At 44.0% G+C, this 13,489-nt stretch overlaps 1 protein-coding gene across 6 annotated transcripts in view; it reads right to left on the bottom strand.

Moving 5' to 3' along the window:
- The window catches only part of ssbp3b (single stranded DNA binding protein 3b), a 28,067-nt gene that overhangs the window by 5,380 nt on the left and 9,198 nt on the right, over positions 1–13,489 (bottom strand). Inside the window, exons 5-16 of one of the 6 annotated variants that reach the window (XM_077606795.1) lie at positions 12,167–12,214; positions 11,582–11,629; positions 9,607–9,696; positions 5,533–5,607; positions 5,329–5,391; positions 5,136–5,199; positions 3,775–3,848; positions 3,615–3,679; positions 3,489–3,537; positions 2,433–2,468; positions 2,307–2,358; positions 2,151–2,215 (exon numbers count right to left, since the gene is read on the bottom strand). In XM_077606795.1, coding sequence (XP_077462921.1) covers positions 2,151–2,215; positions 2,307–2,358; positions 2,433–2,468; positions 3,489–3,537; positions 3,615–3,679; positions 3,775–3,848; positions 5,136–5,199; positions 5,329–5,391; positions 5,533–5,607; positions 9,607–9,696; positions 11,582–11,629; positions 12,167–12,214 — 729 coding nt within the window. The remainder of the gene's footprint in view (positions 1–2,150; positions 2,216–2,306; positions 2,359–2,432; positions 2,469–3,488; positions 3,538–3,614; positions 3,680–3,774; positions 3,849–5,135; positions 5,200–5,328; positions 5,392–5,532; positions 5,608–9,606; positions 9,697–11,581; positions 11,630–12,166; positions 12,215–13,489) is intronic. The other 5 variants (XM_077606799.1, XM_077606796.1, XM_077606801.1 and 2 more) reach the window with 5 other exon arrangements.

Genomic DNA, 13,489 nt, shown 5'->3' with positions numbered 1-13,489 from the left:
ACTCCCTTAGCCACCTGGGCCGCCAGTCGCACCCTTGCCGAAGCCACGAACCAGGCTTCCGGTGCCGGCTGGTCCGTCCAGTTCCTGGTCGCTTGGTTCCTGGTCGCTTGGTTCCTGGTCGCTTGGTTCCTGGTCGCCCGGTTCCTGGTTGCCCGGTTCCTGGTCGCCCGGTTCCGGTCTGCCCAGCTCTTGCCCGCCCGGAAGCGGCGGTGACGTGCTGGGGCCCCTGGACGAGGGGGCCGGCGATGGCCAGAGCGACTCTCCGGCGCCCCTGGATGAGGGGCCCGGCGAAGGCGGCAGCGACCCTCCGGCGCCCCTGGACGAGGGGGCCGGCGAAGGCGGCAGCGACCCTCCGGCGCCCCTGGATGAGGGGGCCGGCGAAGGCGGCAGCGACCCTCTGGCGCCCTTGGACGAGGGGGCCGGCGGCGAGAGCGACTCTCCGGCGCCCCTGGACGAGGGGGCCGGCGAAGGCGGCAGCGACCCTCCGGCGCCCCTGGACGAGGGGGCCGGCGAAGGCGGCAGCGACCCTCCGGCGCCCTTGGACGAGGGGGCCGGCGGCGAGAGCGACTCTCCGGCGCCCCTGGACGAGGGGGCCGGCGACGGTGGCAACTCGCCGGCGCCCCCGGACGAGGGGGCCGGCGACAGCGAGAGCAACTCTCCGGCACCCCCGGACGAGGGAGTTGGCAGCGAGAGCGACTCTCCGGCCCTCTCGGCCCAGGGGGCAGGCGGGCCCCCGAGCAGCCAGGGTAAGGTGCCCGACGACCATTCTAAGAGTCTGGTGTCTGTTAAGGGCAGGGGGCTTGGCCAGCTCCTTAAGGACCAGCAGGGAGGCCCACCGGACCGGCTACTCCCACTCCTCTCCAAGGGCCGACGTGGACGCCTGCCGGATAGGCCCCTCCTAAGCCTCGTCTCAGGCCGGCGCGGACACCCACCTCGATGCCTCATCTCAGGCCGGCGCGGACGCCCGCCCGACCGCCCACCTCGATACCTCGTCACCGGCCGGCGTGGACGCCCGCCGGACTGACCACTTCCTCACCTCGTCATCGGCCGGCGCGGACGCCCGCCGCACCGACCACTCCCACGTCTCGTCATCGGCCGGCGCGGACGCCCGCCGCACCGACCACTCCCACGTCTCATCGGCCGGCGCGGACGCCCGCCGGACCGACCACTTCCTCGCCTCGCCTCTGGCTGGCACAGACGCCCGCCAGGCCGGCCACTCCCACGTCTCGTCATCGGCCGGCGCGGACGCCCGCCGGACCGACCACTTCCTCGCCTCGTCTCTGGCCGGCCACTCCCACACCTCGTCACCGGCCAGCGCGGATGCCCGCCGGACCGACCACTTCCTCACCTCGTCATCGGCCGGCGCGGACGCCCGCCGCACCGACCGCTTCCTCGCCTCGTCTCTGGCCGGCACGGACGCCTGCCGCACCGACCACTCCCACGTCTCGTCATCGGCCGGCGCAGACGCCCGCCGCACCGACCACTTCCTCGCCTCGTCTCTGGCCGGCACAGATGCCCGCCAGGCCGGCCACTCCCACGCCTCGTCACCGGCCGGCGCGGACGCCCGCCGGACCGGCCCCTCTCTCGTCTCTTCACGGGTTGGCGGGGACGCCCCCCGGACGATGGGGTTGTGTTTTTAGTTCAAAAATCATTTTGTAAAATCTAAAAATATTTAAAAATATTTTCTGTTTTCCACTTTAATATGGGACATAAAGAAAAATTTGGTTTCCTTTTGAAATCGATTAAAAGAGATTTTCCCTTACTAAGAAAAAAGCTCAAATAAACATTGTTTTAGATCTATAAAAACGGAATATTCATTTTTTTCTGTTTTTAGTTCAAAAATCATTTTGTAAAATATAAAAATATAAAAAAGCTAAAATAAACATTGTTTTAGGTCTATAAAAAAGGAATATTCCATTTTTTTCTGTGTTTTTAGTTCAAAAATCATTTTGTAAAATCTAAAAATGTAAAAAAAAAGCTAAAATAAACATTGTTTTAGATCTATAAAAAGGGAATATTCAAGAATATTCATGAACCAGTTCTTTTAATCCATTTATAAAAAAAATCTAAATAGATCCAAAATGCTCCATCCCAAGACCCAACCCGAATCTGACCTCTTGAGCTATTCTCTTTGAATAAGAAATACCCACATTATTTCGATTGGCGGGTCCAGTGTTAATCATGGTGTACAAATTGTCGCCAGAGTTGTTGGAGTCTGTTAACAGAAAGAACAAACCAACCAACGTTAGCATCCCAGTGAGCGAGCGCTAGAGGACAATTCCCAAGGCCGGCCGGTCATGAGTCACCTGCGGGGCTTGGCATGATGGGGGTCCCCGGTGGTCCTCCTCCTGACGCTCCCTTTAAAAGAAAGCACGTTTTATTTTCTCAGTTTTTTTTTCCGGAATGATTTTTAAAAAAAATAGTCTTCTCACCCCGTACGCTCCAGGAGACGGCGACGAGTAAGGCATCTGTAACGGAGCAAACAAGAGCACAGGTGTCAAAGTGGCGGCCCGGGGGCCAAATCTGGCCCGCCGCATCATTTTGTGTGGCCCGGGAAAGTCAATGATGAGTGCCGACTTTCTGTTTTAGGATCAAATTAAAATGAAGAATATAGATGTATATTAAATTTCCTGATTTCCCCCCTTTTTAATCAATAATTGTCATTTTTTAAATAATTTTTTTCCGTGTTTTTAGTTCAAAAATCATTTTGTAAAATCTAAAAATATATATATAAAAAAGCTAAAATAAACATTGTTTTAGATCTATAAAAACGGAATATTCAGGGCTTTTAATCCAGTTCTTTTAATCCATTTATTTAAAACAAAATCTAAATATTATATCTAAAATGGTCCGGCCCACATGAAATCGAGTTGACGTTAATGCGGCCCGCAAACCACCCTTGCCTTACACTAAACTTAATTCTAATTTAGTTTTACATTTTGATACCTTTCTTGGCTCTATTGGCCCCGCCTCCACCCTGACTTTCAGATGCAACCTATCGATGGTTGTTTGCTTTTGTCTTCCTTTCAAAATATTCCCAAAATGATGCGCACAAATGTCCTCACAATAGGATAACGCCCGACCACTTGCCAACGAGAAATAGTATATACTCCTCTCGTATTAGCGATCGCTCCGCCATTCGCACTGACTAACGAAAAAAAAAACTGGAAAAAATGCAAGGCTCCGCCCAGTGCTCGTAGAGACATTACGCTCGCATATCCAAACGTGTCTCGTATCTCAAGATAAATATTTGCCCAAAATTTGACTCGTATCTCAAATTGCTCGTATGTCGAGGTAGAACTGTACCTCAAAACGTCATGCTTCTTTGGCAGCGCCGTCCTAATGACGTTACGCTCGTCAGTTTGAAAGCGTGACACATAATACGGCATTAAGACTGGGATGGCAATTTAACTGCAATTTGAACCGCCACTTTGGCGTCCATGTTGTGTTGTGTGTGTCCAAGTTTGTGTGTCCGTGCGTGTACTTACAGAATTTGCGTTGTTCGGATTGGGCCACGGTCGCCCAGTCCCGGGGCCCCTGTAAAACCAAAACAATTGTTAAGCCCTACTATGTCCGTTTGGACTCTAGTCCTAGTGGCGAAAACGAAGGCTCACATGTTGACGCCTGGCATTCCGGGCCCCATGGTGTTGTGGGGGGGCCTCATCCCACCGCCAAAGTTCTGACAAAGCATTGGAATGAGCATTTAGTCCCGGCAGACCCTGACAAACGACCCCAAAATGGACAGGGAGCTATTTAAAACGGAAGTGATCTTACCTGCGGTCCCGGTCCCATGGGCCCCATGCCTCTGGGGCCACTCATTCTCTGCATGGACCCCAAGTTGGGATGGCCTGGTGGGATGAAGACAATGTATGTAGTTAAGGAAAAGAGAAATACAACTATGTAGTACTCTAAATTATGAATCCCTCGAATATGGCGGTTAATGTAGACAAACATGGCCGCGATAATTGAAAAATCGCAAAGTACCCCTATTAAAACTACTTTTTTTTTTCTTCAGTGCTGAGTCCTAGTAGCAAAAGTGGCTTCTGCTTAATAGTTTCAGTGTGGATTTTCACATACCGTATTTTCACGACTATATGGCGCATCGCATTTAAAGGCGCAGTGTCAGTAACGAGTGTTATTTCTTTATTTGACACACACACAGGACGCACCGGTTTTAAAGACGCAGCCAGGCATGGCAAAACATACACCAGCTTAAACATACATGCTACACCCACACTCTAAAAACACGTTTTTAAAAAGGCAACAGAAGTAAAACTGAGTTGGGCTGTACTTTATTTAGCCATTTTACAATATACTCACGTCATCATCACCCACAAATTCATCAAAGTCCTCATTTTCTGTGTCCGAATTGAACAATTGTCCAAATGAGTCATCGAAAACGCTGAGTTTTAGACATTCGTCCAGGCGGCCACAATCCATTCGCAAATAGTAGCTATCGTAAACCAGCCCGGGGCTGCCTGCCACCCTTCGTAAAACTGTGTTGATGTCGATGTCCAGGCCACAATCCATTCGCAAATAGTAGCTAGCTTGTAGCTAGCAGCAGGAATTCTTTTGTAAATCCAGCCGGAATGACAGCGAGCACTAAATGAGTGTGCTCGCCGTCATACTGGGTGTATTAACAAAAGAAGTATATATCCCAGCAGTCACTGCGCAGTACTTTTTCTACGGGGAAAATAGTAGTCAGGGTCTGCTTGCCATAGTTGTGAGAGCTGTAGAGGATGGTGTACCCTATCCACTGATTTATTTGATTTTATCGTGATAACAATTTTAGTATTGGTCCATATATAAAGCGCACTGGATTATAAGGCGCCCTGTCTATTTTGGAGGAAATTTAAGACTTTTAAGTGCGCCTTATAGTCATGAAAATACGGTATTTATCAACTTAAAAAAATAATTAATAGCGGAAACAAATAGCAAAGTAGTGAATTTGCGATAATCGAGGGATTACTGTACCTTATGTTCTGTTGTATAATTGTAACTAGGTCAGGGCGTTTAAGTACATTGCCAACATTTATTTCATCGCTCTTGCTAACCGTAATGTAAGCTAATGTTGATGTTTACGTCATGGGAAATTTACCCAAAAAATCTGTGAAGAAAATGGGAGTGATTCTTACCTTGTGGTCGTGTGGGGTCCATATTAGGCAACATGGGATGTGGGCCAGGTCCTCCCCCTGGTGGCTGAGACCAGAAATACATCATATAACGGTCAATTGCACGCAGATTACTTGAGCACAAATTAAATTAGAATTTAATTAAAGTGTCTCTTGTCGTTAAAAATAATGTAAGGAGTCTTAAAAAGTGTTCTACCTGGTTTCCCATCCTGATAGGGGGACCTCTGGGCCCTCCGGCAAAGCGAGGAGACATAAAGGACTAGAAAAAGACATTTGCGTTAAAAATTCCAACCCGAACTTTTTTTTTCCCCTTCCGAGGTGGCGTGGAACACAAAAAAAGCAAAGCGTGACAGCAAAATGGAGAACAGGAGGGCCAAGAGAGGGAAAAAGGGAGCGTTACCTGACTGTGGGGCCCCATCATATTGTTAGGGGGAGGAGCCTGAGGGTGAGGAGAGCCCTGGGGACCGGGAGGACCCTGCGGCATCGCACCAAAAAAAAAAAATGACGGCAAAAAGAGGGAGAAATAAGGGTAAAAGACAGAAAGAGAGAAGCTGGGTTACTGCAGGGCGGAGGACGGCGGTTTGAGAGCGTCAGGTAAAAAAAAAAATTAAAAAAAACATTAAAAAAAATATGACGGGATGAGATTTGCTATCATGTAACAAACACGGCGAGGGAGGAGAGGATGTTTTGCGCCGTCAATCAAGGGAAGGACGGCGAAGCCATATCATCAACTCCAATTAGCCCCTCCCCTCCCCGGAATAAGAGCGTCAATTAAGCCCCGTGCAATTAGCTTAAAAAAAAACAACACTTAACGCTCACGTGCACGCTGATGATGTGAAAAGGGAACGAGGGGATCTCATTTTCAGCCTCGATTGGATTCCGGTGTGCGTGCGTTGAAATGTTTCTTTCTTTTGTGATTTTTAAATAGAATTAGCATGAACCGCTAATGAGTCGTCTTAAGGGAGGCCTTTTGTTTGTGAAGTGAGCAGCCGAGGCGATAAGGTTATTTCATTTGGGATTGGTGGGATTTGATTTTTTGGGGTTTTGATGGAATTTCCAGGAAGGTTTTATGTTTAAAAAAAGGATTTTAAGTAAACTGGGCTTTGGTTTTGAGTGAAAATATAATGCGCAACCCTTTGAATTTGGGCTAATGAAACGGCAGTAGTACGCATAGACACCCGAGCTAACTTAGCAGGACTAATCACATTTTTTTTACAGTGCATATATTGGTTAAAAAAAAGATGTACCGTATTTTCACGACTATAAGGCGCACATAAAAGTCTTCAATTTTCTCCAAAATAGACAGGGCGCCTTATAATCCAGTGCGCTTTATATATTGACCAATACTGAAATTGTTATCACGATCAAATCAATCAGTGGATAGGGTACACCATCCTCTACAGCTCTCACAACTACGGCAAGCAGCCCCCAACTCTACTATTTTCCCCGTAGGAAAAGTACTGCGCAGTGACTGCTGGGATATGTAGTTCTTTTGTCAATACACCCAATGGATTGTGGCCTGGACATCGACATCTACACAGTTTGACGAAGCGTGGAAAGCAGCGTTGGAAAAGTTCCGCTAGCTACTAGCTAGCTACTATTTGCGAATGGATTATGGCCGCCTGGACGAACGTATAAAAGTCAGCGTTTTCGATGACTCATTCGGACAATTGTTCAATTTGGACACAGTAAACGAGTACTTTGATGGATTTGTGGGTGATGATGACGTGAGTACATTGTAAAATGGCTAAATAAAGTATAACCCAACTCAGTTTTGCTTCCGTTGCCTTTTTAAAAACGTGTTTTTAGCGTGTGTCCGTATGTTTTAACTGGTGTATGTTTTGCCATGCCTGGCTGCGTCTTTAAAAACGGTGCGTCCTTTGTGTATGTCAAATACAGAAATAGCACTTGTTACTGACACTGCGGCTAAAAATACGATGCGCCGTATAGTCGTGAAAATACAGTATAGATTTTTTGCCAAGAAAAGTTTTAAGTCTCGATTTTAAAAAACATGATTCAGTTAGTTTTGGAATTGTAAATGTGCAATATTTAGCACCAACAAAACAATGTTTAAGACTTTAAATGTTGCCTATTTCACCCTAAACAATTTAAAATAAGACATAGACATAAAATATTAATGTGGTTTTCAATCCAATTCCAATTGTTCTGTATGATGAGGCACTGCTAACGTCAATCTTGCGCTAATTCGATTGCTGCCAGCCTTCCTACTCCAAATGGCTTGAAGCTCCATGTCACCCAATGAATTTTATTTGTGTATTTTTTTCAGTGGCCAACAAGTTGGGCTTCCAGAGATATTGATCAACAGTCGCTGCCGCTCGCTCGCTTCCATTTCTCCATTAGGGAAAATGGCGCTGCCACGCCTGCCTGTTTACGGCCCTGCTTATAGCACGTGCATACTAAACATCAATAATATTTACTTAATATTCACTACTCCGCAGACGAGAAAACTTGAATATGCACGTCTGGAAAAAGTCATTTTTTTCCTCCCCAAGACGGACTATACAAAATAGAGTAATCCCTCGAATATCGCGGCTTCAACTTTCGCGGTTTCACGATATTGCTGATTTTTTTCTGGGGGAAATTTCTTTATTTGTAAGTTCATAAAAATGTGAAAATCCACGCCAAAACTCGCAAGCAGAAGCCACTCCCCTGTCCTGCGCTTGCTACTAGAACTTAGCACTGAAGTTTTTTTTTTAAATAGTAATATTTCACGGTTTTTAGGCCATGTCTGGTCTACATTAATTGCGATAATCGAGGGATTACTGTAAAATAATTTGACTCAAACAATCAATTATGATCCGATCACGTTTAATTTAGTTTTTAAAGCAAGAAATTAGCCAAATAATCAAGATGAACAAGGACATAAATGTATATTCATATAATCTTTCATCTTCTGAACCGCTTATCCTTGCAAGGGTCGAATTTCGTAGAAATCTCCCTTTTATATGATTATAATTTTGCCATAGCGCTATTCAAATTGGGTGGACAAAAGACATCTGGACATTTTCCCCGACTTAATACATTTGCTGTAGAGGTAAGAAGATCGGACCGAAAAAGCCAAATGCCATAAAATGTCCCATGTTTCAATAAAGGGTTAAAATAGCAGTACAACACAGGCTATTAACTTAATGAAAATGAGGTTGCACTTAAGATGACTCATGCTGTGTTCATGTTACCGAAAACATTCTGATAAACACACACACACACACACACACACACACACACACACACACACACACACACACACACACACATACAGGAATCCAATTGGACTTTTATTTATTTTATAAGGGAAAGCACATATTAATGAATATATCGATATTCATGTTAATGTACATATATATGTAAATATGTAAGATTGTATCTGAGAGCTAATTTCCATCTTTAGCCCTTTGTGTAGGTCGAAGATAAACAATGACACACACACAAACACACACACACACAAACGTAGCACAGTTTTAGTCAGTGTTGTGATGGCAATTTTATTCGTTTATTCGGGTTGGTTCATGGGCCGCGTTAACGTCAACTCGATTTCATGTGGGCCGGACCATTTTAGATATAATATTTAGATTTTTTTAAATAAATGGATTAAAAGAACTGGATTAAAAACCCTGAATATTCTGTTTTTATAGATCTAAAACAATGTTTATTTGAGCTTTTTTTATATATTTTTAGATTTTAGAAAATGATTTTTGAACTAAAAAAACAGAAAATATGGATTAAAAAATGACAATTATTGATTTAAAAGGGGGAAAATCAGAAAATTGAATATACATCTATACTCTTCATTTGAATTTGATCCTAAAACAGAAAATCGGCACTCATGATTGACTTTCCCGGACCACACAAAATGATGCGGTGGGCCAGATTTGGCCCCCAGGCCGCCACTTTGACACATGTGGTCTAAGAGCTTTAATCTAATTGGCCAAGAGGTTCAGAGAAGGGAGTTCACATATACTAATTGCTTTGGCTAATTTAGCACTCTTTTTGAAGGAAAAACTACACAGTCACCTCTAGAGCCAGCCCTTTTTGATGCATTGGAATTTTTGGTACAAAATCTTGTAGTGGGAGGAGCTTCATGTTGGAAGATTTTGTAAACTAAGGTGGCATCTGCATATTTAACAGTATTGTTCCAATTCAGGATATTATTTAATTTTTTTAAAAATTTCTGATAGTGGTGGTGCGTTTTTTGGCTTTCTGTCCAATACTTTCAGAGTTTGCTTATAAATGGTTTCAATTGGTTTTAGTGTTGTTTTGCAGTGTTTATTTGGATCCCCTTGTTCTCTTGTGGATCGTTAGCATAAAGTAATAATGGGACATAGCTTAAATGATGCTATTGGCACACTTGCAAAAACGGAAGTTGGCTAAAAATGTAGGAAAAAATAAACGAGAAAGCAATGATTCGAGCTTGGCGTGTTATCTAACAGCGTACGTGGGTGCTTGTTTCACTGACCTGGAAAAATCCGGGTGGCATGGGTCCTCCAGGCATTCCGTCACCAGGGGGCATTCCTCCCATGACGGGGCTGGGAGCTGCTGCTGCACTCTGGAACACAACAAGTTCAGGAAGAGAGTCAGTCGTTGGGCAAGGATTTTGTTTTTAAATTGAAAAGTAGCTTTGTACTGTGATATCTTGATTGATGTGTGAGGAAACCGGAGTACCCAGAGAGAAACCACGCAAGCTGGGGTAAAATAGTATGGATTTTTTTCAAACTGAAAAGTAGCTTTGTACTGTAAGATATTGACTGACGTGTTTCAATCTCCCTGGCGGGGATGTGAGAGGAAACCGGAGTACCCGGAGAAAACGCACGCAAGCCTGGGGAAAATATTTTGCACGATTTTTTTTTTAAACTGAAAATTACTTTTGTGCTGTGAGATATTGACTGACGTGTTTCAATCACCCTGACGGGGATGTGGGAGGAAACCGGAGTACCCAGAGAAAACCCACGCAAGACTGGGGAAAATATTGAGTACAATTTTTTTTTTTAACTGAAAACTAGCTTTCTTTGTACTGTGATATCCTGACTGACATGTTTCAATCTCCCTGACAGGGATGTGGGAGAAAACCGGAGTACCCGGAGAAAACCCACGCAAGCCAGGAGAAAATATTTTGTATGATTTTTTTTAAAACTGAAAAGTAGCTTTTTACTGTGAGATATTGACTGACATGTTTCAATCTCCCTGTCGGGAATGTGTGAGGAAACCGGAGTACCCGGAGAAAACCCACACAAGCCTGGGGAAAATATTTAGTACGTTTTGTTGTTGTTTTGTTTAAACTGAAAAGTAGCTTTGTACTGTGATATCCTGACCGACCTGTTTCAATCTCCCTGACGAGGATGTGTGAGGAAACCGAAGTACCCGGAGAAAACTCACGCAGGCCATGGGAAAATATTGAGTACAATTTTTTCTTTTTTAAACTGTAGAGTAGCTTTGTACTGTGATATCCTGACTGACGTCTTTCAATCCCCCTGACGTCCAATCCATTCGAAGTGGGAAGGGCTACTAGCGATGGTTTGATCCGGTTCAATGGCCGTCAACGGCACCGAATCATGAACACTCTTGACCGCTTTCAACTCGAATGAATCCTTTCCCTGATCCGGATCGATGTTATACGAAGTGAGAAAAGCATCAGTCGGGCGGCATCGAATCAGCCAGTCGCTCCAAAGTGCTGCTCCGTCGTAAACGCATACGGACCGATTTCCTGCACAAAACCACAGGCCTAATTCGCTAATGTGCCATTTGCTTTGGTCACACGCTCCTAATTGCCTGGGTTTCTCTTCCTCGTAGCAAAACGCAACATGAAACCAGCTAATGCCTCCTAAGCGGCGGCGGTTTCGGTCTGCCTTTTTGGCTTTTGGAACCGGCCGTAGAACCGTTTTTTTGTTGTTGGTCAGGCGGACAGCAGGACGCTAACGGGGGAGCCATTGCGACAGCGGTGGAAGGGCGGCGGCGGCGTTCGCGTGGCCCCGCTCAAATATGCAAACGCTGTCTGTAGCCCTCCAGCACTTAAGGAAGAAGACATTACTGGTGAGTAGCCAGCGCACTCCCAGTATCGACTACTGCACCTCCCCCTAATTATGTCCGCGCAGACCGCCGCTGTGAAATACCTCAAGCGGGAGAGAAGTGAGGCCAGAAAGAGAAGTCGCGGCCCTGACACCGCACGGGCACTCGTTGACAAGTTGGCGTTAAAGTACGGTGGGAGATGAGGTCAAAAATTGGACACAAGTGAAATACAGACAGGCTGGTTTACAGTCAAAAGTAGCAGGATTGGACAATAAACCTATTTTGGGGATTGTGATTGAATTTTGTTCTTTGTATTGCAGGTCAATCGAAAAAGCCATTCGACGGTCTGGGTTCGATTCCGAGATTGAGTGGTTTTCGTTTCATTGTGACCTGTGATTGGCTGGCGACCGATTGCAGGTGTGCCCCACCTGCTGCCTGTAGTTGGCTGGGATGGGCTCCGGCACCCCCTGCGACCCCTGTGTGGTTAAGAGGTAAGGAAGATGAATGAATGAATTTAAAAAATATGTATATATATATATATATATATATATATATATATATAGATATAGATATAGATATAGATATATAGATATAGATATAGATATATATATATATATATATATATAGTAATTTTGAACAAATAGGAAGTCTTTAAAACTGTTGTTACCTTATTTGGGGCGAATATCACAAATAGGGAGAAAGACATAAATTTGGGACTTTGTTTATGTTAGCTTTATTCAACATTTATCTTTAAAAAAACACTATGAAAACATAGTGTAAAAATAAAGACAATCATTATGGATATTTTTTTCAATATGTAAAAAATATTTGAATAAAGACTCAAAAAATGTAGAACAAAATGAAAAAAAAAAAAACAGTTCTTCGCTCATTTAAATTGATTTTTTTTATCGAAAAAGCCATCCGACGGTCTGGGTTCGATTCCGAGATTGTGAGTGTTTTTTGTTTTATTGTGACCTGTGATTGGCTGGCGACCGATTGGGGGTGTGCCTCACCTGCTGCCTGTAGTTGGCTGGAATGGGCTCCAGCACCCCCTGCGACTTCTGTGTGGTTAAGAGGTAAGGAAGATGAATGAATGAATTAAAACATATATATATATATATATATATATATATATATATATATATATATATATATTGTAATTTTGAACAAATAGGAAGTCTTTAAAACTGTTGTTACCTTATTTGGGGCGAATATCACAAATAGGGAGAAAGACATAAATTTGGGACTTTGTTTATGTTAGCTTTATTCAACATTTATCTTAAAAAAAAAACACTATGAAAACATAGTGTAAAAATAAAGACAATCATTATGGATATTTTTTCAATATGTAAAAAATATTTGATTGAAGACTCAAAAAATGTATAACAAAATGAAAAAAAATTAGTTCTTGGCTCATTTAAATATATTTTTAAATACATCCAAAAATAGTATATGTACTTGTTTTTGAATGAATGTTAAAAAAGCGAATAAAATAATAATAATTTAAAAAAAAAAAACAATTAAGAGCCAAAAAAACCTCCAAACGAATCAATTCATTGGCTATCAAAAATAGTTATTGATACATTTGATAATCATTATTAGTGGTTTTACCTCCTGCCCAATCAAAATATGAATTTAACTCCATTTTCATACCTGTCATTTTGATAAAATGATTCATCCTTCACCCCAAATAAAAACTCCTTACGTGACAACTCTTACATAAATTACCAGTTCCCCATTTGGCCATTTTTTTATCACATAACAATGATCCTAGCTTGCCGATTGTCCCAAATCGAACAAAGAAGCGCCCCTTAATTCTCCCCGCTAAACTTGACAGCTGCGTTTGGCCGTTTGACGGAAAGGGCCCGAAGGAACGTTCAGCCTTAAACGTGGAACGGGGAAAGGCGGGCAGATGTCTCCAGCCGAGCCGGGGGCTACGTACGAGCGAGCCCTTGTCCGAAAAGCCTTCCCGACAGCTTACCCGGGGACCTCTTTAAGACACACGATCCCACCCAACACCATCCCATCCCGGTTTCCCTTGTGCATAGGCGCACTTGAAACGCTGGAAGAGGCTCGAAAAAGGTCAAAAGCAAATAGAAGGAACAGATGCAAGCCAGTGAGTATCACAAAACTCACATTATAAAAACATGTATAAAAACACCAGGCAGTCGACTCGCCCTTCAAATTAAAAATAAAATAAAAATCCTCACGGTGGAAGAACAAAAGAAGCGTTGAGGATGTTTGTCAACGGCCAATAGAATAAACAGAAGAGCATATGAGTCCTGGTGAACAAATAGTGGGAGGAGTCAGTTTTAATTCATGTAAAGTTGTACAGT

The sequence above is a fragment of the Stigmatopora argus genome, chromosome 8, assembly GCF_051989625.1.
Source record: "Stigmatopora argus isolate UIUO_Sarg chromosome 8, RoL_Sarg_1.0, whole genome shotgun sequence".
Classification (NCBI taxonomy): domain Eukaryota; kingdom Metazoa; phylum Chordata; class Actinopteri; order Syngnathiformes; family Syngnathidae; genus Stigmatopora; species Stigmatopora argus.
This window is presented reverse-complemented; position numbering and strand designations above follow the sequence as displayed.